The sequence below is a fragment of the Sceloporus undulatus genome, chromosome 5 (assembly GCF_019175285.1).
Source record: "Sceloporus undulatus isolate JIND9_A2432 ecotype Alabama chromosome 5, SceUnd_v1.1, whole genome shotgun sequence".
Lineage (NCBI taxonomy): Eukaryota > Metazoa > Chordata > Lepidosauria > Squamata > Phrynosomatidae > Sceloporus > Sceloporus undulatus.
In genome coordinates this window covers 106,121,302-106,149,278 of record NC_056526.1, presented here as the reverse complement: position 1 = coordinate 106,149,278, position 27,977 = coordinate 106,121,302, and the positions used below count along the sequence as shown (strand labels likewise).

At 39.6% G+C, this 27,977-nt stretch overlaps 1 protein-coding gene and 1 long non-coding RNA gene across 9 annotated transcripts in view; one reads left to right on the top strand and one right to left on the bottom strand.

The window, feature by feature from the left end:
* The window catches only part of LOC121931194, a 972,450-nt gene that overhangs the window by 501,649 nt on the left and 442,824 nt on the right, over positions 1–27,977 (bottom strand). The window lies entirely within an intron of this gene.
* Positions 4,056–27,200, top strand: PARVG (parvin gamma). 7 transcript variants are annotated; one of them, XM_042468634.1, is made up of 15 exons: positions 4,056–4,249; positions 4,502–4,540; positions 6,323–6,354; positions 7,266–7,350; positions 8,370–8,434; positions 12,280–12,382; positions 12,966–13,106; positions 14,720–14,835; positions 16,046–16,101; positions 18,485–18,507; positions 18,951–19,012; positions 19,100–19,168; positions 22,436–22,537; positions 24,921–24,993; positions 26,268–27,200. In XM_042468634.1, exons 4-15 carry the CDS (start codon positions 7,284–7,286, stop codon positions 26,345–26,347), a joined length of 957 nt encoding a protein of 318 aa, XP_042324568.1. In that variant the 5' UTR covers positions 4,056–4,249; positions 4,502–4,540; positions 6,323–6,354; positions 7,266–7,283; the 3' UTR covers positions 26,348–27,200. The 7 variants fall into 7 exon arrangements, with proteins under 7 accessions (XP_042324568.1, XP_042324564.1, XP_042324563.1 ...); XM_042468630.1 differs by having other exon boundaries at positions 4,499–4,540; XM_042468635.1 differs by lacking the exon at positions 4,056–4,249 and adding an exon at positions 4,315–4,417.

The window sequence follows — 27,977 nt, the reverse complement described above, 5'->3', positions numbered from 1 at the left end:
TGGATAAGTGAACAGCGGATTCTAATAACTGATGTTAACAAATAATTTCTTTTATAACCACTAGGTGGCAACAAGTATGAAGGCTATCCAAATTCTCAGATGTGCAAAACTCACTTCTCTCATGTAAAAGACCACTAAAATCCTTTCTAATGTGAATGTTGGTGAATGACACAATCATGCACTCTTGCCCCCACACCAGTGTGGTCAGACATCAACATTATCAGATAGTTTTCAAAGAAGTAGCCATGTTAGTCTCTTTTGCTGCATAAAAAAAGAAGGGGAAGAGGAAAAAAAAGAAGGAATGTAGCAGCACATTTCAGACTAACTGGTTTTATTTTAAGCATGAGTTTTCATAGCTAGAAACCCACTCCTGATGCAACACAGAGTGATCTAATAATGAAAATGAGACGGGGAAGTTAAGGAAAAATTGGCAGGCCAAGGTTTGTTGTTGTTGTTAAAGAAATCCATGTTTTGGCAAGCACCCTGAAGAGCAGACCCTGATACTCATCAGTCAAAGCATGGGGCTTTGTGGTGGTGTCCATTGGCACTGAGCAATAAACATGGAAATTGGTATTTTTCCCAAGAACATGAGCTCAGCCCATTCCTAGCTGATCTCTAATGGTTGTCAAGTGCCTTCCAACAGGTTACAGATTTAGCTAATATTATGTAATTGCTATATTTCATTCACAGAATTTTCATGGAATGAGAGGCCAGACACTGTGGTTCACAATGCCAGCCCCACAGCGCTGCACTGACGCACACTCTAAAAAAGAGCTGCCTAGAGTGGCTTTTTTTCAGGAGTGCCATAATGGTGCTCAAGTACATTGATGTTACTGCTTCTGGCGAGCGCCATTAGGGTGCGTGGATGCCCATGTGTCATTATTGCATGCCCCTGTAGAAGGAGCACTGGCAAGATGGCGCACGGGCTCCCCTAGAAAGGCTAGGTGCGTATGGACATTCAGCCCTCTGGAGACCTAAAATTGGCCCCAGGACGACACTTTTGGCAGTCTGTATCGGGCCATACAAAGCAAGATGGGAAAGAAGGAACAGTTATGTGATGCCTTTGGACTGGTACTACTTGGAGCTATTTGTCAGAAAGCACATGTTTGTATTGATACTCAATATTTAGAGGGTTTTTTTTTTTATAATGTACTGCCAATGAAAATACTTGGTCTATTTCAAAACAGATATTTTTACTAGTTTTAATTGCATATCTTAAATTGCTTTTAATATTGTTGGCAATTTAATTTAATTTTAATGCTAACCTTTCATATGTTCCATCTAGATTGTATTTTTTCCTAATGCATAAGCCACCTCAAATCATTTTTATGGGGACAGATGGGACATTGACAACAACAACAACAACAACAACAAATAATAATAATAATACAGGATGAGAAGGCTATGGACAACTGCTGAAATTCTTCCTCTAGTCAGCCATTGAACAGATCGGAGCCTTGTCCCTTATGGCAACCATAGACAGACACCGTGCAAACATAAACATTTATGGTAAAATGATACTTACCACTTTGTAAGGTGGTCCAGTTACATATGCTATTTGGGGTCCAGTCTGCTTACCTCACGATCCCCTCTAATTCCAAAAAGCTCTAGTTTCAGTTTGAGCATTGTGTGTACCGCACATCGCACAGGCCCTCCTAATCCTTATCGCACAACCAAGTATGACAGGGCCTGAGCAACTATTGAAGTGAAGCAACTGGGCCCTGAAGTGGATTTGGTTCTACATAATAGAAGCAGCTCAAATGAAGAAGGTCTGAGTGGATCTCCCTGGCTTTTCTATATCCCTATGAGACCTTTAGCCTGTGCGAGTCTAGTTCCCACTGAAATGCATCATACACATTCTAGAGTAGAGAGAGAGGAGCTCTCCATATCTGTTGCTAATTTCTGCTTAAGCAATTTTAATACAGACTGCTGAACTAGAGAAGCATACTCATCTACACACCCCACATTGCACACTGTTGAAAGCTTGTTCTTCTTTCCTTTTCCTGTCATACGCATTTGCTTGGCCCAGGCCATGTATGGAAGCCTTTGAAAGACACATCTCCATTAGCAAAGCCTGAGAAAAAGAAGTTCCCTTTGCACAAGGTCTTTTCACGTCACCCCAGCTGCCCTTTGCTCCTTGTTCTCTGTTTATCTGGAAGATTTTTTTTTTTAAGATCAGCATTGGCGTTGAGATGATAGTGAAGAAGGGCTGGATAAATACAGACTTGTAATGCTGTAATGTGTCTGCCATTATCAATGCAGTAAACACTGAGCTGGGAAAGAAAGGGATTGTCCTCTAGATGATTTGAGAAACAAGATGATCAGATGTCATAACTGCAAAGGAACACAAGGCACTGCAAAATGTAGGCAATTCAAGAAAAATGAGGGACATTACAAAATACATGCTAAACACACTGGTGTCAATGTAAATTCATGTGTCTTAGTCATGATCGAAATGGAGGACATTTTGAAATCCCTCCTTGGCAGAAGGTTGAAATGTAGGACATGTCCTGGAAAAGGAGGAAGTCTGATCACCCTACCCAAAAAGGAATTTTAATGTACCTGTGTTGCACTGCCTACAAAAGACAAAGTAAACAGCAGGTGCCTTTTAAATCTCTTATAAAGCATGAGGGTACAGCAAAACAGAGAGAAAAGGAGACATCAGAAATGCCTTCCTCATCAGTTACTCCCCATCAGTTATAGAAGCATAGGTTTATAAGCTTAAAGAGCACCAAAATGGAAATAATTTTAAAAAGTGAAAGTGGGTGAAAGAAAAAAAAAAACACATTCCTGGATACATTTTGGAAGAAGCTTTCGAATGGTCCCTAGAAGGGTCAAAACATTTTCTTATCATTTTACCACGGTTGCTTCATTTCACATGCACATATTGTCAGTTATGAAAGTTTCTTGAAACATGATGAACTGAGCTTATTTTATTGTGGTGTGACAACCTATCCCTATTTTTCCATTTTATTTCGGTCTCTGGAAGTAAATCTTTTGTTAAAAAAGTACTGCCCAGGAAGACATCAACATTGTTAATTGAGGCATACCTGAATATTATTGAGCAATACAGACAAAAACTTTATCAGTCTTCATCAATAACAGCAAAGATAAAGGGCACTCCTCACTCTTCAGATGTACATAAGAACCTTATTGCATGAGGAAAAAAAAGTCTCTGTGCCTTTTTGCATGCCATTGTAGCACTTCCATTCTCTTTTTGAGGAGATGGTCCTAAAAGCATACCTTTTGTCAAATTGATTTTTCCAGTGCGACAAGATGCTTTTATGACCATCTCTCTCAGGAAGGAAATGGAAGTACAGTGGTGCCTCGGGTTACGAAATTAATTCGTTCCGCCATTCCTTTCGTAACCCGAAAATTTCGTAACCCGAAACACTTTTCCGTTAGCACTGGAAAGCCTATAGCTGCACTTTGCAGCATTTGAATTTCGCGCCGAAATGAATTTCGTAACCCGAAAAATATTTCGTAACCCGAAACAGTTTTTGCCAATCCAACTTTTTCGTATCCCGGAAATTTCGTAACCCGATCATTTCGTATCCCGAGGCACCACTGTACTACAACACCATGCGGAAAGGAATGGAGAAAGGCACTACTCTTCCACTCTGTTTCAGCCTTTTTTCCACCCTCATGTGATAAGACCGGTAGATCCAGAGCCAACTAGTGACTAGATCGTATCACAACTCTATCCAGACTCCTGAGGAAGGACATGAAGCAAAACAAACACAGCATTTTTAAAAAAGTAGCAGTCTTGAATCTCACAATGGATCTGCTAGTTCTTTACAAAGCAGCTGCGATTCAAACTTTTTACCATCACGTTTTAGTGAAGGGAAAAAATGTAAGGAATTGTAGTAAACATTACATGCAAAATAATGCTTTGTCAAAAGAGCACCTCTGTAACTGGCCCAACAACCAAACTGTTTTGCAGTTTTTCAAGGACAGATGCCATACCCTAGTAAAGGGGAAAGTTCACTTTCATGAGAATAAGTGGTTACACTGCTACATTAAGAGTGGTTTCATTTTTGAAATGCCACATCTAGGAAGGACATGTACTAACTTCCTTTCTCCGGTGTCTCTCAATATGAAAGCAACATTTTGAAGACAAAACTGTTCTGGTGGAGTCCAAATGGATTGCCTTTGCCTTCAGTACACCCCTCTATGGATTTTGCTTTAAAAGAAGTTTAGGCTGTGCTTACAAGAGGATTTCCTAACGTCCTTCTTTGTTTTTGCATAAGTATGTTGATAACTAGCTGTGCTGTTTTCCTACCTCTGCTTGCTGCGGTGAATTTGCAAGCTTAATCTTGAAAGCTTGAGCAAAATCAGGAAGTTGTTTTCAGCTGACTGCTGGCAGGCAAATTAAAGCATCCTGTTTGAACACAGTTGATAGGATTAAGTACATGAGGTTATTTTATTTTTCTTCTAAAATGTCCATTAAACGCTTGCTTTGCTATGTTTTCTGAGTTTTTTGTCTTTTTTCCCCCAGCAGGAAATAAAGCATCCACGTTTCTTAGTGGCATCCGCAAAAGTAAGTGGTTTCTAATTGTCTTGTGTTTGTAGCTAATACATCACTATTTAAAAAATAAAAAGTAAAACAACCCCAAATAGCCGCACAATCTGACACTAGGAAAAACAATAGCTGGTAAAAATTGTGCCTTTAAAGATAATTGATTGTCTAATTCAGCAATAAAAGTGCAGTTCAAAAAGTAATACTCTGCTAATTCCTGACCCAGCAAAGACCTGGTTCATTAGTTCAAGAACAGGCAGAAGTAACGTTGATGCTACTTGTCTCATAAGTGTTCTCTTGTGAGGAAGGTGGAATATAAATTAGAAATAGATGGATAGATGGATTGATGAAGTTATGGTTATGGACCATCCCAACCATGTATGGAGTAGGAGACCAAAAAACCCCTCAGTATTTTCTTTCTGGGTTGTAGCACCATCAGCTAGTTGATGGGAGAAAGTAGGTGTTCTTTATTAATTGATTGATTTCATTTTTCAATTTACATCCCACTCTTCCTTCATGGATTTTGGGGCAGCCTTCATTGTTTTTTTTTCATTTATTCTCATGGTTTCACTTTTCTCCTGCATTCAGTTTTTTCAAAAAAATCTCAAGTTCTTTGTAGTTTATAAAATAGCTTACAAATGTTGATGGGTCCTTATCAAATCAAACTGAAATGAAATTCCATGCATCTGCAGTGGCCAAATTCAAGTAGGACAGCTATTCAGAGCACGATGAAGGGCCTTTGTGGTTACCTCCCTTGAAGAGGTTAATGATGACAAGTACCCTAATTTTGTATTATCAACATGATTAATGTTAATGATAGGGGTTCAGGCTTTTAAGAATGAAGCGCTTGAATATTAGGCCTAGACGGAAACCAGGTTTGGTTTCTCCAACGTCAGGATGTTATACTCTCAAATTCCTTCTCTTTATGAAGAAGATTGTTAATTGTGGGAAATTTGAACTGATTACAGTATTACTTATCTCTGCTCAAAACTACGTTATGACATTAGACTAAAAGTTTATGATTGGCCCAAGATAATCTTAGGAGTTTCAAGCCCGAGCAAGTGTTTGAACCCAGGCCTCTCCATGCAAAATATTCCTATTGTACTTAACTGCCTCTCTGGCTGTTACTTTTGAAGACCCACCAGGCTAGTCTTTGTCTAAAAACAATCTGAAACCTTACCTATCTTCCAGGTACAGTAGGGCTGAGAACAGTTTGCAACATTTATAGTACATGGGTGTGATGGGAAAAATAATAATATTTTGGAACTGGCTGACACAGATTTTTGAGAGGTTTCTAGCTGACAGAAGCAAGCTGTTAGCGTGTGGGGTGTTGGTATGATATTCTCTTGGGCTGTGCACCACTTGCAATATGCTCACTTCCTATCTGATCATCCTGTATATTTCAAAGTAATCAGCTCCTTTCCAAGGGCAACATATATTTCCAGTACTCTCTCATCTAAAAAAAAAAGCTGGCCTTGTGGAAAGATTGCTCTGTAGCTTCCCACTACTGAGAGAAGTGGGGAGAGTGAAACAGAAAATTGAGTTTCCTGTGCTCAGATCATACATCTTACCATTCTGCAATCAATCAATCAATCAATCAATCAATGAGAGAGAGAGAGAGGTATATATTTGATGGGATGTTAATGAGTGCTCATGCAATGTTGCATTGTAAAGCTTCCTGGCTGGATACTGCAGCATGGGTTATAACAAATTGAGCTAGAGAAGCTGACCAGGGAGATGCAGGAGAGCAGGCGATGAATAGCTGCTAATTTCTTGTTGCTTCCTTCCCTCCTTCCACTCAAGGCAAAACTGACATGAGACAGGGAGACTGAAAGGTAATTTAAACTAAACATCCGCGCAATATGATGAAGTTTTAAAAAAATAATTTCTCGTGAGATTTTGGTGAGCCTGGTGTGAGTCTTTCATCATTTTGTCTCAACCCAAATAAGTTCAGCTTGAATTATAAAACAGGGTGCCCCATTGGCACCCACTTGACTGAAACAAATGTTTAAAATGAGACCATGGAGTAGAAATGAAATTTATTATTATGGTCGATGACCAGCACAAAACTATATAAAACAGTACAATATTATACAATACCCAAGAGAAAAAAAGTCAAAGGCTTTCCTGGCCGGCATCTATAGTTTTTTGTGGGTTTTTCGGGCTATGTGGCCATGTTTTAGAAGAGTTTATTCCTCTTCTCGAACAGGCCACATAGCCCAAAAAACCCACAAAAAACTGTGAGACCATGGAGTCTAGGATCTTATGCCCTCCAAATGAGGTCAGGATAATACATTGTCTTTAGCTGCATGGTTACTGCCATCTCTGTGTAGTTATTCTCATATAAAATTGTGTGTGTACCTTCAAATCACCTATTGATATATGTCTACTCCCTTAATTTTATAGAGCTTTCTTAGGTATGTCATTGCCTTCCTCAGAAATGTACCCTACAGCACCTGATGGTCCTTGGCAGTCCCCCATCCAAATACTAACCAGGCCTGACCCTGATTAGTTTCCAAGGTCAGATCAGGTGCAGACAATAAAGCTGGATGAGAGTGAGAGCCTTTTGGTCACATTTATGAATTCCATGGGAACAGAAAATGTTCATGTAAAGCTCCTGCTAATATTTCTGTTCACATGGGACACATAATATCACCAAAGGGCTCCTACTCTCACCCAGTTTCATTGTCTGTATCATCTTTCCAAATGTTCTTGAAGGAATAAACCTAACTGTTTTGTTTTCCAGGGGAGGTACACAAAAGCAATGGAGTTAGGTTCCCCAGAATTTGTTGCAGTTCACCAGCTGCCACCAGAGGATGACATTGTTCTAGGTATGTAACTGGATGTTAGCTATAGAGAAAATGCAACCAAATGTACAACCCCTTTCCCCCTTTTAATGAAAATTGATGCATTTGCTCAGTATTATTTCTAAATTTAATCAAGTCCTTTATCAGTCGTTTGGTTTTCTCATTTTCAGTTGGCACACAGGAATAAAAAATGATATGATCTTTTAAATGTTCAAATCTAATGAATGTGCTGGTAGAGAGGTTAAAGCATTTTCTTTAAAAAATACTTTTAGGAAGTGTTTTGACTCTGGTTTGCATTCCATTAAGAAGTAATGGCAAATTTGTAGTTTTGAAAATCAGCTTTCTATTGTGTTTTCTCGGGGATTCCAAGGGTTGTATCGCATCAGGCTTGAAAAGCGGAGTTAGAACAGGGTAGTAGCATCTCTGGTTGTACCTTATCATGTGATGCTATGCTTGTCCAGTGGCTGGTCTTTAGTCCATCCACTGCGGGAGTGCTTCTTTTCATTGACAAGGAAAACCTGTCAATGCCTCCCAATCGTATACCTATTCCACTATTGCGTGAGTGTGAGATGTTCCTCCTGAACCAGTTCCAATATGCAGACAGTCATGTAGTATGAATGGGCATGTTATGCTCCTCTCCCCCGCTTCCTTTCCCCTGTTGCTTTTCTCAAGCAGGTTGTTTTTCTTTTTTTCGATTGCTTTTCTTTTTAATTTAATGGATTGCCATGATTGCGCAAAATAATAATAATAATAATAAAAAAAAACACAGGCCAAAAGGTATGCTGGGAAGAGCATAGACGGGGCTACTGTCATGTGGAAAGCAGAAGCCAGTACAGAAGCAGCATCGTGGTGATTTGGAAGAACTGTGTGATAACAACTGTCACAACCTAGTATATTTGTGTTTTCTAGACTAATGCGATTGTGGTGCCTTATGAGCCTGGATGAGAATACCTGAATTGACATTCTTCTGAACAGTTCTTATCATAGCCTGAATTAGTCATGCTGCATGATTATGACTGATTTTTTTTAAAATTCTGTTTCAGGAGAAAAGAGGAAATACATAAAGCCAGGTTCTCGGAATGATCCTAAATTGGACGCTCTCCAAATGGTAATGCAATTTTACTGATTTTTAGTTAGCTTACATGTGTTTTGTAAATAAATAAGTAAAGAAATAAATCACTATCACCGCCACTACCATCTCAAAAACAAATTTCAAACACCACAATTGCCAAAAAGTATAATTGTTCTTTTCAAATCAGGCTCAGGAAGTGGTAGTAGTTGCACCATTGTGCAAGGTGTCACTTGTCCTCTGACAAGTGTTCTGTTCTGTGGGCTCTATTTGTTTTCTTTATGAGTCACATTTATATCCGGCCTTTCTTCCAGTGAGCTCAAGGTGACATACACATGGCTGCCCTCATCTCCATTTTATCACAACAACTCTGTGAGGTTACCAAGTGCATGTTAGGGCTCAGTGAAACAGGGGTTTGAACCTGAATTTGCCAGATCCAAATTCAAGAATCTAAGGAGCAGTACAGACCGCCCAAAAATGGTGGTCTGAAGGCGCTCATTTTAACTCTGCGCAACATCCCTCTGGAGTTAAAAAAAAACATGGTTTTTCTGGGTTCTTTTCCCAGTGCCCTGGTTACATGGTGAGTGCGCCAATGGTGCACTCGTGATGTAATGGACGCACCGTGACGTGCGGACGCTATGCGTCCATTACATTAAAATGGCAGCCCCTGTGTGGATGGGAGGCCACAGTTGGTGCGCAGTTCCTAACCCTAGAATTGGTGGCAGCACGGAGCTTTGGGATCGTCTGTCCCATGCCTAATATTACTTTACAATGGCTTTTCAGTTCAATTTTCATTGCTGCCTGAATGGTAAGAAGCAGTTAGAGTGATATGATACTGAACTGCTAAATTAATTTGGAAAGTAGCATTCAGTGCATGAAGATTGTGTTGCCTTTTGAAATGTGACAACTGATATGAAATGTGGGTACTATACTCTGCTAAGTCATGCACAGGTAAGCTGTTTTTCTTTTTAACAAATGACATTAGATCTTTTTGTGAGGCAGAATTCAAGCTGAAAACTGGTTTGAGAGGAAATGAGTTTTTATGGGACAGCAGGCTGCTATATCTTCATTTTTATTCCTCCACCTTTCCCCCAACTAGTTTAAGAGCTGCTGCCTCTGTCTCTGGCTTAATGGAAGACATGTAGTAGGAGTAAAGGATGTGTTCTTCTGCCATGTTCCCATCTTCCGAGAGAGTGCTCTCCTTGGAAGTATACTAGTGAATGTAGGCTGCCATTATTCCAGGTATATCACACTGTTGGATGAAAACAAGGTTTTGATAGCTAGAGCTCCATTCTTTCTGCCACCAACAAAGCCACTGGTAAAGCCTGTCACTTTTAAAATTTTAAATAAGAATAAAGTGACAAGCTCTGCCAGTGGTGCCCATTTACATGGCAAATGCCCCCTCTGTCTGAAAAGTCATAAACTATTTTAGACCGCTTCCCAGAAAACAACATTATTTCAGGGTTAACTAAAAAAAAGTCTTTAAAAAAGCTCAGTGCTAGGTCCCGATTAAAAAGCGAATGAGAAAACCATAATTATTCAACAGGAGATTCTACTGCAGAATAGCCATGCTTTGTTCATTCATTTAAAAAGGAATATCTCTACAATATGATGAGCAAAATATTCTCTTGAATTTTCTTCATTCAGCTTCTATTTCCCCCCTTTCTTCTAAATATCTGAATTTCCCCCCAACACAATGGAACAGAACTGTGTAATTCAATAAATATTCCAAGTGTACTTGATTCATCACATAGCTATTCCTTAGTTGATTATGACATGTGAGGTTTCTCTAACCTTTCCTCTCTTGGTGGCCTGCTGAGGGTTTCTTTCAGGCCAAGAGGAGGTGGGAGACTGGATTGTACCTAAAGGTAAAATGTACAATATGGAAGTGGGGGAATGTACTGCCTCCCCAATTAAGAAATGAATTCTTCCTGGAAGCCAAGATGATAAAACTGAGGCTGTCGTACTTCAGACACATCCTGAGAAGGCACAACTCATTGGAAAAACCCCAATAATGCTAGGAAAGGTGGAGGAAAGCATAGAGAGAGGAAGGCCACATGCTAGACTCTATTAGGGAGGCCATGTGTCTAAGTTTGTATGAACCAAACAGAACAGTAGAGGACAAGGGAGTCTTGGAGATATCTTATCCATTGGGTCACTATGGGTCGAGATTGACTCAAGGGCACTTAACAACAAAAACAAATTTCTCAATTTAGAGTGGGATGCTTGTGGGCTGAATATATGGAAGGTACATATGGTCTAGCAGATGGGCCAGGGTAGCATGGGTCCTAACATGGGTCAGTCCCAGGGCTAGTGTGGGGATGGGCAGAAGTTTACATGCTCACCCCCCTTCATGAAGTGAACTTGCTACCGCTGTGTGTCCCTTATCTTCTCCATGGTTGCTGCTACTGAGCAGACCCCTGTCACTCCACCTGACATTGAAACAGATGTGGAGTTCAGTAGTGACAATGGCAGAGGAAGTTAAGAGGTGTGTAGGCTGTTTGGTCTGCCAGAGGTTGCCACAGAGTTTTTATGCTGGGTCATTTTGACCTGAGTTAAGGGCCCTTTGCTCTGAGATTGGAGTGGGATCACTGGATTGGTATCTGGTCTACCCAAGCCCAGCCAAAGCCCAGTCTGCTGGTATTGGTCTGCATTGTCCAAAAAGGACAACATGCGACTGGGGAGAACACAGACCTTTGGAATTATGCAGATGGCCCCTACAACAAGGGAGTCAGTAGACACTGCAAATAATTTTCCTGAAGCCAGCAAGTGACACCCTCCCCAAGTTACCTCCTCCCCTATCTTAAATTTAAGATCTGAAAGATAAGTTCCAGTGTGGGGGAGAGAAGGGGAAAAAATCACTATTTCCTTCCCCAAATATTTAAATGACAAGGAAAAGTTTTTGACATGTTCTGAGCAGGAAACTGTTTTGCATGGGGTAGTGAAATGTTTAAATGCATGAACTTCCACCTCCAGCCCAGAACACAGTTTAAATGAGTACTAGGCCATCATGAGGTTTCAGCAACTCGGAGACCAAACTAGATGAACATGTTGATTATATTTATGTCCTTCTCTTCTCCCACCATGGGATTCAAGGCAGCAGTGTTGGACTAGGACACTGAGAGACAAGTGTGCAAATCCTTCCTCAGCCATGGTAATCCTCTGGGTAACCTTGGGCAAATCACATTCTCTCATCCTCAGAAGATGGCAATGCCTCTCTAAACAAATCTTGCCATGATAATCCCGTGATAGGGTCCCCTTAGGGTCACCATAAGTCAGAAATGACTTAAAGGCACAAAACAACAACATTAACAAAACATACAAAGACTTTTCAAGGAAGGAAGTCAGCTAATGAGCTGGAGTACAGAATGATACAAGAATAAACATGTTTTCAACATTTAAATACAAGCAATAAATAAGGTAATACAATAATAAATACAATAAATAAATATTCAAAGCTTGGAGGGAATGAAAGTCCTAGTATCCCTCACCCAGCATAGACTGTCCATGCTAGCTGAGGGATTCTGCAGGTTACTGTAAAGAAAATTATATTTCCAAAATCTTGGCATATGATTGATCTGCTGCCATTGTGATGACATTTCTCTGAAGAGGTTGATATGAATACTTAGCACCAGGTTTGGAAGCATTCTGATTGCAACTGATTCTTCTTCTTCTTATATCTTAGAACAGTGATTACCAAACCTTGGCCATCCAGATGTTTTGGACTTCAGCGCCCAGAATTCCTGACAGTTGGCCAAGCTGACTGGTAGCTTCTGGGAGTTGAAGTCCAAAACACCTGGAAGACCAAAGTTTGGGAACCACTGCCTTAGAACACTGAAACCAAAAAGTCAAACCAATACTCAACAATTTTATTTTTGCCACAGTGTCTAATAGAGTGGATTAACACAACTCTACAGCATGAACACATTGTGGTGAGAAGCTTAGAACAAGACCTATATGATGGATTGGTCCTTCACCATCTCTTAGGTAAGCCATTCCCCCCTACTGTTGAGAGCCCTGAGTGTGCTGCTGCAGGAGTCATACTACCAGTCTTAAATACATTATGCAAATATTCTGTCTTTCTATCCTTAATGGATTTTTTTTCTGGGAAGAGAGAAAGACAGTAGCAGTGGTGAGGAAACACAAGGAGGTTACAATTAGAAAGTAATAACTAGACTCAGGATAAAATTCAATGGCTGAGCCAGGTGGATTACACATTAAAAGCCCCCTCTGGAAATACCCATGTCCAAGTGGCTCCTATTCCAATGGCTTTTCACATTTGTACCAGTGTCTACCTTTTTTGTAAGTGAACAAGGGACCCACTCACTAGTTCCTTAACTAGATATTATATTTTTTTTCCTCCTGCTTTTCAAGCAGAAATGGTCTCTCAAATTGGCTCATAGCAGTTAAAATTCAATATGCACCTTTGGAGATAGTTACTGTGTATGAAAGAAAATAAGACCTCTAGACCTCCATAGATAACTTGAAAAATCCAGCAAGAGATTGTTGGGTTTTAATTATCTTCTGTATCATTTCTCTCTCTCACACACATATATATTCTTAATTCCAGAGAAACTTGGATCCCTCACTTTGGAAGTAGAGAAGCTTGCAATGACAGAAATGAAGCAACGGCTCCAACTTACAGTTATTCTAGAAACTGTGGACAAGTGTTTAAAACTAGAAGAAAGTGAACTGAAATGGAGTGTCGATGGTATGTAGAGATGTCAGACCCAAAGTAAATGTACTCATTTACTAGGGATGGACAGGCATGGAAGGCTAGGGATCATGTTAACCCCCCAAAGTCCTTGGAGGACAGCATCTCTCACTGTAGCCCTACAAAAATCAACATCTAGGAGCCATGGAGGGCATTTTTGCCATGTTCTGGGGGTCCACTGGGCCACTTCAGGCCCAGAAGAGGGCTTTTTTTTAAATACACCTGGAATGGAGTGTACGTATGTTTTTAACAACAGAAAACAGGAGGGAGATGTGGTGAAAATGCCTCCATTGCCCCCAGAAGGGAACAAAATATATTTTTTGGGGGGAAAATCAACTGAGAGAACAGAAAAGGGGGCAGACTTTGCCCACCATTGCCATGTGCCATTCTCTTTTAGTTTAGGAAATGATGTAAAGGAAAAAGGTCCTCCATCCTAGAATGGAATTGAATAAAGCAAACCATATATACAAAAAGTCTTTGAACAAGAACTAGCATCAACAACAAAGTGCTCAGATCCCTTCTGTAGCAATCTGTTCTTCAAAACCCAAATGGGCCACATTGATACTATATACACACTAGGCATTTCCAAAATAATGGGGGCATGGTATGATATATACATGGTCTTACTTTTAAAATTCAATATCCGATTGTGTATTAAAACATAACAGTTAAAATATACAAATTTATTCCTGTCGGTCTTTCTGGGGTCCTTCCCCACCTACTTTACATACTGCATTAGATGGCAAACCTCTGAGGTACAATTGGTTACATAAATTGTGATCCCAGAATAGTATCTTTTCCTTGCTCTTTGACATTCTGTGCCTCTGCCTTGGTTATAAGACTCACCTTCTTGAACTTTGGAAATATTCCTCCCTGTTTCTTGAAATTATCATTAGCTAATGAGCATCCTCTACTGAATTCCTTCTTTATCTGAGCCATTATTATTTCTCTTGAGTTCAGGTGGGCAAACTCTAATCTGAGGTGTCACTGGCTTACTGGTACTGAGGTGGCAGAGAATAACTAGCTAAACAGGACCTGGAGGGAAAGGCTGAGCTGAAGGGTCATAAAAGTGAATTAAGCCAAACTGAAACAAAGCAAAACAAAAAAAACCTGCTTAAATGAAGATGATTCATATTTTCTTCTAATGGTTATTGCATAAGGATAAAATACTTATTGCTATGATGGGCAAAAGGTCAGTGGGCACCTTTTCTTTAATATATATCTAAAAATAAATGATTATATATATTGCCTGAGGAAAAAAAGAGTTACAGATGGCATATATTAACACAGAATTTGGGTCTGCGACATAAAATGTTCTGCTCTGGGGTATTTTGTCTACATGGCCCAGTGGACAGTTGGTTTATTATTTAAACAGATGACTGGCTGCAGAAGCTGATGTTACTGCATCCTGAGACCAGGAAAGAACTGTCCAAACCACCTCCATTTTCACTTTACTCAGAACATCCCATTAAGACAGATATGCAGCATAAGGGCCTGTGTGATTTGTATGCCAACCACTTCCAAAGTTTGGAATTGGCTAGCTTTAATGCAGAGGTTTTGCATGCTAACTAGCTTGTACGTTATCAGTATGTTTTCTATGTTGGTTTTAGCCATCTTGAAGAAAGATTTGTTAAGTACGTTGCATCTCCTAGTGGCCATTGCTGAGCACTTTCAACCAGAGCTTGCCTTGCCTCCGAATGTTAAAGTGGAAACAGTCAGTATAGAGGTAGGTTCCTTTCCTTGCTCCCTCTATCGCTATACATAACATTTTTTTACCCCTTTAGAACCTCCTTATTAGATAAATTCATGCTACGATAACAATATAAAAAGGTCAAAACCTGGACATTTTACTTTTTTGGACCAGTATCCCCACCATGGTTTGGTCAAAGAGACCAGGATTGCTTTTGTAAGTTCTCCCCTTCTCATTCTCTTCTTTGCCCTGCTGTAGGCATAGCAATTTATTTGAAAGGCTGCAAGTGGTACAGGGTAAAGGAAAGAGGCTGTTCAATCTTATCTCATATTCATTGAACCTGTCAGAGACCACAGAGTGGGACTGGACATCTTGTGATCTTCCAGGAACGATAACACCCAATATTTCTCCTCATGCTGGCTAGACCAGTGGGTGTTGCAGTCCAACTGGTCCATCCCTGCCACAGAGTGGGATGTTCTCAAGATTGCCAATGGCTGAATGCAACATATTAAATTCAAATCTTGAATTTGGAATTTTTATTTCAAAAAAATCAGTGATATTCAACTTGATGGCATCTCATGATGATGTTGATTTGGGGTTTTATCATACCTTTTAGTTGTTAAACACCATGTTGTACTAAAGAAATAGCCTTTCTGGGAGCCAAACCTTCCAATATCAGTGATTAAATAAACTGAAGAAACCTTCCAATATCAGTGATTAAATGTGAAATAATCTCCCACACTGATTGTTAAATATTATGAAATGTTAATTGTCAGAAATCAAATATTGAAATCAATTCACTACACCACACTGACTCCCTTATTTGTGTATATGTGGATTTAACTGACATGTAAAGTATGTCTTTCTATGTGGCAACCCTGAAAGCATGTACATTTCTCAGAATGGTGGGGAAGTGTAGTGTTAGGAGAGTTACATCTGTTTTCCATCCTGCCACATCTCCTTTGGAAATGCTTCTGCCACCACTATTGACAGAATATTGACAATATTGACAGAAAACAGAGAACCGGAAATGCACTGTTTGACATGTTTAGAACTGGCCTAAGAGTTGTTCCTAGTAGTATCTAACTTCTACAGACCAAATCAGTAAGGCTTCTTGCCCAGTTACTGCTGTACATTCCACTTCCATTTATTTATCTGTTAATATTTGCTATGTAGCAGTTGAGATCTTCTCATTGCCTTTTACAGTTCTCCATAATTCACCCAAAGCTTGGTTTCTATTTCATAGCGCACTTCAAATGGACTGAGGACAGAAAATGCAGTAGAGTTCATTACCAAGAACAGGTACAAAAGAGCATACTTGAACTTTGAAATATTGAACACAGCTAATGATGAAAATAATATTTTCTTATGAATATAGCAATTAACTATAATGTTAATTTTGCATTTAAAAAGAATAGAAATGGATTGTTTTTGGTTATGTGATTGTGTAAATCACATCCAACTCTTTACTCAGGTGCTTTTGAAAGTAAAAGCCAATTCAAGGTTCTTAATCTGTATTTAATGTTTATGTTAACTGAACTAATGCTTATGGTAATTGAACTGAGCAGCAAGCATGTGCTCAGTTGTGTGTCTGGCATTGTTTAAAACAAACACACGAGCACTTCATGCACTAAAGTTCACACAGCTCACTCAAACTCATCATGTCAAGCTGATTGTATGTGCACAAGCGCATACTGAACACAGATTATTTACATAACTTTAAAGTAGATGATAAAGAAATTGAAATAGTTCAAGATTTTCCATACATAGACTCAAATCATTAATTTGAATGAAGACTGCAGTAAAAAAAGTCAGAAGAAGACTATGATGGACACCTATGAAGAAATTAGATAAGATCCAGAAGTACAGCCGGACTTCCTTATCCACGGATTCAAGCATCCACGGATTGAAAATACTAAAAAAAAAATACATTCCAAATAGCAAACCTTTATTTTTCATTTTATATAAGAGACACCATTTTGCTATGTCATTGTATTTAATGGTACTTGAGTATCCATAGATTTTGTTATCCATGGGGGATCCTGGACCAAATCCCAGTGGATACCAAGGGGCCACTTGCTTTTAGTGATATATTTCTGAAGTTACTGGTTTTCTGTTTAACTTTGGTCTTGAAGGCAGGGTAACCATAATGAGCTCAGTTTTTGTTTTTGTTTTTATTGTAAGAGGTACCTGATTTTAGGAGATAACAGTGTGACGTTGTTCCAAACACCATCAGTTTCTTTTGCCTTTAATTGCTTTGTCCTTAGCGATAAATTTTATATACAGTACTAGTAATGGTAGCCAACTAGTTTCTAATACCACAGACTATGCTTATAAAATGTTCATTTGATTGCGAGCCAAGGAATCAGATCATAGCTAACTTCTGGATCTCAGCCTTGCACAAAGCAAATGCCAGAAGGCTTAGGTCATCTGTTGCAGCTAGGGTTGCCAGTTCTTATAGCTTGCCCCTGAGTCTCCAGTTTTCATGAATCATCTTAAAGCATGAGACAAGGGTGAAAATTCTCCAGTTTTGGTGGGTTTAGCTCCAGGCCAGAAGTCAGGGTTCCTGAACCGGCCATCTCAGTTTACAGCAAAACATAAGAAAAGGCTGCACAGTATGTAATTTACCTAGGATCAAGCAATACTTAATTCCAAGTAAATGTTTGCATCCTAGAACTAAACTATTTAATTTAACATGACACCCTAAATCCCATTGTTAGTCCTGACTAGAGTGGAGCCATTGAATCAATTGGATTTACCTATGTGTTAACCCTCAAATATTTATTCAATTGGTGTGCAATTGGAACCTAACCAGCAGGATTTTAGTTGAGATATTGGCCCAAAACACATGGGCCAAATAAACCGTTTTCCACCTGGTTTTGAGGCAGGATGTTTAAATGAAGCATGCATCGAAACTGCACCTAAGACACACTCCGGGGCTAAAAATTGGAGGAAAAAGAAGCCACATTTTTTTACTTTTCCTGGAAATGAGCACCTTCACCTGTACATATAAATACTTTGACGCCAGACTGATTCTAAAGAAGCCATCTATCCTAACCTTAACCCTAATTGTGCATATAAATGCACCAATGCAAAAGCGCATTGATAAAGGACGGAGCTGCCGTACCCAAGTGTTGGGAGTGACAATACCCAAAAGTGACAGTGTACCTAAACTAGACAGTCCAAGAGGGGGCATGGGGTGCAGGAGGGTGAAGGGGGCATGATTGGATACTCTGATGTCCTGTACTGGTGGAGGGTTGGAGGTGCAACTGTGTGGCTGATCAAAAGGGGGCTGCTATTCAGTGGGATGGCATCTAGGGAGGAGGCAGGAGGTGGTTGCTGGTGGCAGTGTGTTTGTGTGATGGTGTGCAAGGATGGTGAGGACAAAAAAAATTACCCAGCTTAATGCTGCGCCATGTGGTCAGGCCATGTGCATCCAAGCCTGCTTGGGAGTGGCTGGTGCAGTTGGTGGGGGTTTGATGCCCTTCTGTTTCACTCCATTGCAGATTGCAGTTAAAACTTGGAAAAAGTACTGTTCTCAGAATCCCCCAGCCAAGGTGGTATATTTCCCAAAGTTTGGCTCCAATCTACTGTATCAGAAGCTTTCTTTTTTCAGATATCAGTAAGTCTTATTTCCCTACCAATCTGTTTTTCTAACTTCTCATTTGTTTTGTTTTATATTTAGGGAACCTGAAGAAAACTCTTCAAGTAAGTTACAGAACTTTGGTCTTGTTTCAGTGTTTCTCCACTCTTCCTCTCCTTTCAACAGATTAGTTCCTTGCAGACAGCTGTGTCTCATGTAGCAAATAGCCATAATTTTTCTTGCATAAAAAGGAGCTTACAGTCTAGATTTCTACATTATAGAATGACTACAGAAGAAAAGGAGGAAAAGGCAACGGTAGTTATTTATAGAGGGAAGGGAGAAATGCACACAGATGAACCACATGGCCAAAGCTTTCAAAAAAATAACTTTTGGGGGTCTGCTAATTTCCAGAGTCCTCCAGACAGTATTCTTTGGCAATATGATGAATGCTTCACTATGTTGTGTGTTGTTACTATGTTGGGTCATGGATTATTAAGACTTGTATTATAATAACTCATGGAAAATGATTCTCCACAAACATTGATCAGCATTTACCACTTTGCTGCAGAAGCTGAAATCTTTGATGAATTATTGAAACATGCTCCTGAGAAACTGGATGCTGTAAAAGAGGTAACACAAACAGCATACTATTTTTAGGACACTTGTATCATAAATACAAAAAGGATCCCACTGTTTTCATATTTTCTATTCTTGCAGGTACTTTTGAAGTTTGTCAACAAGCATGTTGGAAAATTAGGATTAAACGTAAAAGATATTAACACACAGGTAAAATCTTTTGCCATGTTTATGTAATTAGTCTACTGTTCATAATAGTGCTTTTTGTGTTCATCCTAGCAACTGTCGTTGTGCTTTATTTGTAATTTTATTATGTTGTATTGGATAAAGCAGCATGGTTGATTTTCACAGATGGGTTGGGACAGTGATTGATCAAAGCCAGTCTGAAGCAGAGAAATCTTATGATTTTCCTGGACAGTGTAACTTCAGATACTGAAAGGTAATGGGTGTGTACATGGGTGTGTACATGCCTTCAAGCTGCCTGTCAACTTATGGAGATCCTATTAATTTTATAGGTTATTTTAGGCAGGGAATACTCAAAGGTGGTTTTATCAGTTCCTTCATCTGAAATATAGCTTACAGTACCTGGTATTCATTGGTGGCCACCCACCCAAGTACTGTCCAGGACTGGTCTTGCTTAGCTTCCAAGATCAGTCAGGTTCTGGTACCGTTAGGGTATCTAGGTGTGGGAGATGAAACCCCACTTAAAATTCATAAGGAGCAAATATATCAAGAAATGTTTTAGTCCAGCACCCTTCGTGGTGTACTAGTTCTCATCAGGCTGGAAGTTTGGTTTTCTGTAGAGGGACATTCAGTTTCACAGAACCACTCTATATTTCCAGGTGGCTGAAATACAACAAAATCCAAAACATACACCTTATGTTGTTATGCCAACCAAAAGGTGTGCAATACATTAGGCCAGCTTTTAAATCTCAGTGGCATCTACATCAGGCAAAGATGCTAAAAATCATATAGGTAAACAAGCAAAACAAGCTTCATTTATATACCACTTCATACCGCCCAAGCAGTGTCTAAGCAGTTTACAACTGTAAGCTAATTTGCCCCCAACAGTCTGGGTACTCATTTTAGCGACTTCGGAAGGATGCAAGCCTGAGTCGAGCTTGAGCCCTTTTGCTGGTCTTGAACTCACAACCTTGTGGTTTTGAGTGAGTGGCTGCAGTACAAGCATTTAACCACTGTACCACCAGGGCTCCTTCAAAACAAAAGCGAGGGAGACGTGGGCCTGCATCTTGTTTGATGTTTGCCTCAGTTTGTGTCTAAGGTGACCTTGAGGGAAAGTTGATGCAGACAAGATTACAACCATGCCACAAAGGCAGTAAAAGCTAGATAATAAAAACTCCATTTCCTTTAGCAGCAACAAGTAACTCTCTTTGAGATGTAGGCTTTCTCTGTATAAGATTACAAGCTCCTTTGTAGGCAGAGTACAGAGTACTGTCAAGAAGCCTCTGATTTGTTGATCTGGAGATAAGTTTAGAAATTGTAAATCTATGTTTGCATGATTCAATTAGATCAGATAAAGCCAATTTACACATTATGCTTTTTTAAGAGAGTCTTGCTGGATCACACAGAGCACAGAGTTGTTAATTAACCACATCCTGTTTCCAACTTTGGCCATCCTTACTTCCAAGAAGCCATAAATAATGTTAAATATGGAGAAAAAATAGATATGAAACAGAGTAATGTGTTTGGAAACATATTTATTATGCACTCATGCTCATTAGAATTGGGTGAGCTTCAGGATATTGTCAAATGTACATCTGGTGACAAATTCAGATTTGACTGCGCATAACATTTGGAGGGGCCCTGCCACCCATGCATTGCTAGGTCCTGCTGTTCTCTTGAACACATGATGTTATTCTGGAGGAAGATGAAACCAACATAGAAGGCTCTCATTGCTACTTTTACAAAGTTTCTAGATTTTCTAGATACATTTTCATCCTTGGCCTGAGAGCAACACCAGCCTCACGTGCAAGCTGAATTCCGCCAAAATTATAAGCAACTTTATAATTTAGGGCACCATTTCCAGATACCTTATCCCTCCTGTTGACTTGAGGACATGGATGGATAACAAAACTGGGAACTAACCTGCTTTGCTAACTCAAGACCCGAACAGACAGGCCAAAATCAAGCTGCTTCGGATCCCTTTGGAGGTATGTTGTTTAAATGCTGCATTCATTTTAAGAGGCTGGAACCCGTGCCAAAGCCATGCTCCAGTCCTATGGACTGGAGTGCAGCTTTGGTGCAGCTTCTGACCCCTTAAGATGCATGTGTCATTTAAACAGCATACCTCCAAAGTGATCCAAAGCAGCTTTATTTTGGTTTGTCTGTTCAGGCCCTCCATTTATATCCAAAGTCAAGCAGTATTTTATGAGGACTAAACAAATTAGATTGTAAAGGAATGTGACTTTGTACAGCCTGACTCTTGTCTGATCCCTCAGCTCTACGATCTTATTCTAATATTAACTGCTATAGTGAGGAACCCACTATTTGGAGCATGCAGGTTTTTTGTTGTTATGTTTTTCAAGGTGGCTCTGACTTACAGCAACACTATCATAGGGTTTTCTTGCCAAGGTTTATTCATGGGAGGTTTGCCATTGCCTTCCTCTGAGGCTGTGAGAGTGTGATTTGCTCAAGGTCACCTGGTGGGTTTCCATGGTTGAGTGGGTAATTCAAACCTTAGTCCTATTCTCACACTCAAACCACCATATCACACTGGCTCCCCTTGAGACTTTCCCTGTAATCTGTTTATTTATTTGAAGTATTTCTATTTCCAAGGGTTTGGATGAAATTATGACATGGCAGTGAAATAAATAAATATATGAAATGAGAACTTTGGTCTAGATCCAATACTATGTTTGAACTGGATGGAACTTTCATTACATATCCTCTGCATTTTCTTGGTGCCAGCCCAAAACTGCCTCTTGAGAGTTTCCTCAGTCCTCCAGGGCAGGTTGAATGTGGGGCTGCAATGAGAAGGGGAGTTTGGTCCTCTTCTGATTTTCATGATGGAAGCAGTTTCATTTCTTGTTTTATTCTGGCTCTCAGTGCCACACTTCCTTTTGGGGCCTGATAACGTAGAGGTGGTTACTATTCTTGTGACTGCTACAACTAGCATAATTCTTTCATCTATATGACATCAAACAGCCCCATGTAAAGCGCATTGCAGAAGTCGAATCATGAGGTTACCAGTGCATGTACCACAGTTTCCACGTCCCCTGTTTCCAGGAATATATCATTAGAACAAGGCTTATTGTAGTATTGTAGCATCCAAAAAGGCTTAATATTACTCTTTTTTTCAGGTTTGTGTACAAAGAAGCTACATATATTGGACAAAATGGTGTCTGGATTATGCCCAGCAGATGAATACTTCCAGTCATGGAAGTCTTGCAATTAACGGAACTCAGTTGGGATCAAGTCTCTATACACAAATATCATGATCTTTATTGTCTCTTTCAGTTTGCAGATGGAGTTATTTTACTTTTACTAATTGGGCAGCTCCAGGGCTATTTTCTGAATCTGGGAGAGTTCTTCCTGAATCCTAGTTCTTCTTCAGAAATGGTATGTTGTTCTTTGTGCTCTCAGTTGTGGCTTTAGGGCTTCATGTTAGCTTGTAATCAAGAAATTTCCCCATACTACCTGTAAACATCTTGTGTGTCCTACCCAAAAAGATAATATCAAGGTTATAAACTAGTTATGACTTGGGTCACATAGTGGAGGTGTGCAGGACGCATATGGGGTAGAAGCAGTGAGCTCACAGGAAAATTATATTCAGAAAATATATATAGTAATAATTAGTACATTCATAGTTACATTCATGCTTCCTGCATTTCATTTCCACTGTGAACTCAACATTTTGTTGTAAATGCATCATTTAAATAGCATACCTCCAAAGAGCTATATGTAATCTGTAATATCTGTTTAACTAGAATCCAATGCACAATACAATATGTCATAATAATTTTCACAGCCACAATAGTGTGGTTTGCTGTGACATACTAACATGCTATGACATACTAACCCTTCCAGATTTTGTTTTTTTTTCTAATATTTCTGTTTTATTTTAAGGGCAGAGGACAGATGGCATGTAGAATCATAGAGTTGGAAGAGACCACAAGGGCCATCCAGTCCTACCCCCTGCCATGCAGGAATTCTCAAATGTCCTGTATTATCTTCTGGTTCCTTCCAGACAGGTGGTTTTATGGGGCATTTAACATTACAATTCCAATAGCAGGTTACTGTAGAGACACGCAATAGGAAGAAGAGAGCCCTGCATAGAGAAGGAAAGATGAAACAACAAAACACTGTTCTGTTAGAATGGAACTCCCACTCCCTTTTCCTAAGCCTTGCTGGGAATCTTCATATATACAAAGCATATTTACTTAAAACAGGATGGAGAAGCTTTGACCCACCAGCTTTTTTTTTTTTTTGATTCCCCAAAACCAAGATAGCAGGGTCAGTTGGAAGGGTTTATGGAAGTTGAAGTCCAAAACATCTGAAGGACCATTGTTCCTTTAGAAGGAAGCTCTGCTCTATGATCAAAAAGCCTTATTCACATGGGATTATTGTGTGATCCACCCATGACCTACCCACCCCCAGCAAAGGAGGGAGACTAAGGAAAAATGTTCATTTTAATGACATTTCTCTTGATCTGGCTGTAAAAACTTCCCCTGTTCCTTCTATCTCATCAGTTGTCCTGGCTAGAAACAACAAGGTGGGACTCTGACCCAGCAGTCTTTCTCCTAGTTCCATCTTGCTGGTTGTAGTTCTATCTCCTCCATCCGTAGTCCCAAGCCCAATAGAAACAACATTTCTATTAACTGTCTGGTCGACAGATCAGAGAAGTTCACTTCAGCATTTGTCTGTTAGTGGTGATCAGAGGTAGGCAAAGTGGCATAGGTGGAGATGGGGCAGGAACAGGTAGTGTGGATGGGTGTGCTTCCCATAGATTCATGTTAAGCAGTGCCTCTTTGTTCAGTAAATGGAATGCTTGTTGTCATCTGAATTAATTCTGTATTAATTTTTTATGGACATCATGTGGCCCACATGTGGCCTTAAGGCAATTATAGGCCCATGAAGACCCCCTACCCCAATAACTGAAGGACATTTTTCTTTGTTTTTGCCAAAAATGCCTCTCTACCACCTCAGAGGGCATGGGGGGCAATTTGGGAGCTCCTTGACCAAAGTCCATTCGTAGGTCTAAAAAAGGTCTGGAGGGACAAAAACATGGCAAAATTACTCCCATTCTCTTAAGAAGAGTAGGGGCATTTTAGTACTGTACTTTAAAAATGTTTAAAAATTAGGGGGTGGGACATGGCAAAGGGTGAGGCCCTTTAGGGTCCTGTACGTCCAATCTGCCTCCTAAAAACCTTGGCAGTTATTCACCTGTGCTTTATTCCTGATCATTGTCAGTGCTTCTTCTATCAATATGTTTACCAATGGATTCAACTCTTTTACTCTAAGTCTCAAATCAAGTCTCAAGTCGGGAAGCCAATCTTAATAGAAAAAAGGAGTGGAGCATATTTCTCATAGGGGAACAGAAAACATGTTAGGCAATGGGCTTGAGAGGTTGAGGGCTGCTCAGCAACCTGTCCTTGCTGTACATCAGAAGATCCTTCTAAAGCTTCTCAAAAGCTTTAGAAGGATCTTTCCACCTCCAGTCCATTGCCTAACACATTTGCTGTTTCACTCTGAGAAACATGTTCCATTCTTTGGAGATGTCTCTTGCCTGCTGCTCAAATTGAATGACAGCAGCACATTGCTAAAAATATACAAGTCAAGTCAAGTCAGTATGTCATTTATTGCCAATTCACATCCAAGTTGAGTTACTGAATCAACTTGAGTCTGACTTGAGTCCGAGGCAGTCGACTCAAGCCTGAATCCCTGGAGTTTACTCTCTCTCTCACTAAAACTAGGTTCACCCTTTTTGTTGTTCTTTCTTTAGATCCATAATGTTAATCTTGCAGTAGAGTTGCTGATGAATGATGGCCTTCTAGACACTCCCATCAACCCTGAAGGTCAGTCGTTGTAGGTGAAACACCACGTTGCAGGCCATGGCTGGGTACTTTGTGTCTTGTGAAAGTAGGCTGCCCTAAGGTGGTTCTTCTCCCTTTCTTATTTGTTTCTATATCTTCTCTAATAAGGTTAATATGGTTTTTAAAAGAAATGGCACAATTGTCAGCAGTGGTTGGGTTTCTACATTGGGACGTGCAGCTAGGGACATATATTCCCCTGAAAGCCTGCCTTTTAAGCCATACAAGGCTATTTCCAGGTTGCTGGAGAGCAGGGGTTTGAATGATGATGTTTCCAGCCCTCTTCCTGTAGCTGCAGTTGACTGTCACAATATGCCCAGCTACAAAAAGCAGAAAGATGTGCCAATTCTCATCCCTCACTCTCTGGCAACTCAGAAATAGCTGTGTTGTGCGGGAGGCAAACAGCTTAAAATATAAATTTTGGAGTGGGACTTTTGGTGGCATTAACAACCATAAAAGTGAATTGTGGTGTTGTTAAGTCATACATATGACATTGCAATTGCTGAACTGGTTGCTAGCCAATCTATTTTCATTTGTTGACCAGAATACTGGATAGTGGAGAGAAGTTCATTTTATCTCTCCCTAAAATTGCAATCCTGTACACTCTTCACTGAGACTAGGAATTAGTTAGTGCAGGCTCAATCCACACTGCAGAAATAAAGCAGTTTGACACCACTTTAACTGCCATGGCTCCATTCAATTGAATTCTTGTATTTGTAGTTTGTTGTAGCACCAGAGTTCTCTGACAGAGAAGACTAAATGTCTCACAAAACTACAATTCCCAGAATTCCCTAGCACTGAGCCATGGTTGTTAAAGTGGTGGCAAACTGGATTATTTCTGCAGTGTGGAGGTAATCCAATTTGACTTACTTTTGAGGAGAAATGTAGATAACTGTGCTCCAAACAGATTTAGTAACTTTGTTCCTTTAAACAGAACCTGAAAAATATACTGGAGGAACTTTTAACAAAATCATGATTTATTATGTCATCATTTATTTGACATTATGTCTCAGAAATTCATTTTATGTATTGTATAATCCCTAGTGTGTTTTCACTTCATGCTTCCTGAATTTTTTCATTCCATAGCACCTTGACGGCAATTGCCTCTGTTCCCAAACACTAGTTTTAGGATAATTGGTTTGGATTCCTCTTTTTCAGACTGGGAATACCAGTTAAATGCTTTTAAACAGCCTTTCCTCTTGAACCTAGCAGGTGTCTAATTTATCTGCTTTACTTTTGTGTCCCTTATGTCTTCATAGATGTGGTGAACCAAGATGTGAATGCCACATTGCTGCTCTTATACTGCCTATTTTCCAAATTCAAGACCAAAGGGAAATGAAGAACAAAAATTGGAAGGCTGAACTCAGACTCACTTTTGTTAGTAAATAGCCTGATTTTAAATGTCAATGACTGGTTGATACTTGGCATCTATCTCTGCCTGATATCTGTACTTGCACCTACGCACCTAGATGTAGACATTTTTCAATTGATGCGTTTTAGAGTTAGAAGATGAAACTTGGTGAACACTGAGACTAACCAATAATTCTGAAGCTTTTAAGAGGGCTTGCAGGCAATGTCAAAATAACTTGTTCTGTGAACTTTGAACCATATGATACTCCTCTTTCACCTCTGAGTGAGGCCACATTGTAACTATAAAAGTAAAAATTACTGTTATGCTGTACAAAAGAAGCTATTTCTTATTAAGTTACAGTTGCAATGTAATTTTGTTGCACTGTTGTTACAAGGCAAATGAATTAATTAGAAGCAAATAGTTATTTGTAACTGTTTGCTTTCAAACTCTGCAAAGTACTAACTTGTGCAGCAAATATTTTGTTGTGAAGTTGAAGGCTTTCATGGCCGGCATCCATAGGCTTTTGTGGGTTTTTTGGGCTATGTGACCATGTTCTAGAAGAGTTTATTCCTGATGTTTCGCCAGCATCTGTGGCTAGCATCTCCATCTGAAGATGCCAGCCACAGATGCTGGTGAAATGACAGAACATGGCCACATATCCCCAAAAACCAACAAAAATATTTTGTTATTTTAAAAAACGCAAAGGATTGACAAATATAGAACAAGTATATTGTTGATCATCTCCCTTCCTTTTCTGAATGCTTTTCTTATATGTACTGAAGTGGTATGAATATTTGTGTGATGAACTAAGACAACTGTAAAAAAAGAAAAGAAAAGAAAAGAAAAGGGTTCTTGTTTTTGAAGACATTTGGCTTCCTTTAGTCTGCATTTGACCTTTAATCAGATTCACTGTCTGGGTATTAATGGAAAATCTAGGAAGTCAAAGCCTTTTTGATTGCTGACATTTAGAGTTGAGGATTTGTTATGTCTGGAGCTTGATCAGACAGTTGAAAAGAGCTGCTTAGATGGCAGCATTGATTAGGAAAAATCCAAAAACAGGAACCATACAAGAACAGGACAAAAAACATTGAACATAATAGTATCATTTAGCTTTACTACCAATCATTTCTCAGTTTCAGGTTTGGCTTGAAAACAATCATTTCAGTGAGCCGTCTCTTCCTCCTGCAAAAAATGTCTAGATTGTCTGGAAGTGAAACCTTTAAAAACAAATTTGAGGCCATTGTTTCTGTGGATTTTATTATTGCTTCTTTCATTTCTCTCGATTAGTTATACAGTATACCTATCATCACAGTGAATTAGAGAGACATAATGATACTCTGTAGTCATTTGCCCCACCAAAAGAGGTGAAGGAGGTGGGTATAAGAAAGAAGATCTTTTGAATTCTCATGGAATGCCCTCCCCAGAAAAATGTGTCCGATGGACCTACATTGTGGTGTTAACAGTGCCATGTGAAGAATTTTAATGTATTTTGCAACTGATTTTACATTGGTTTTATGTGTGGCATTGATCTGCTGGAATAAGGAATCCAGCTTGATCACTTTGTCATTTGCCCCAAGTTACCCAAAAGACAAATAAATGGGTAAGAGACTAAGGCTGC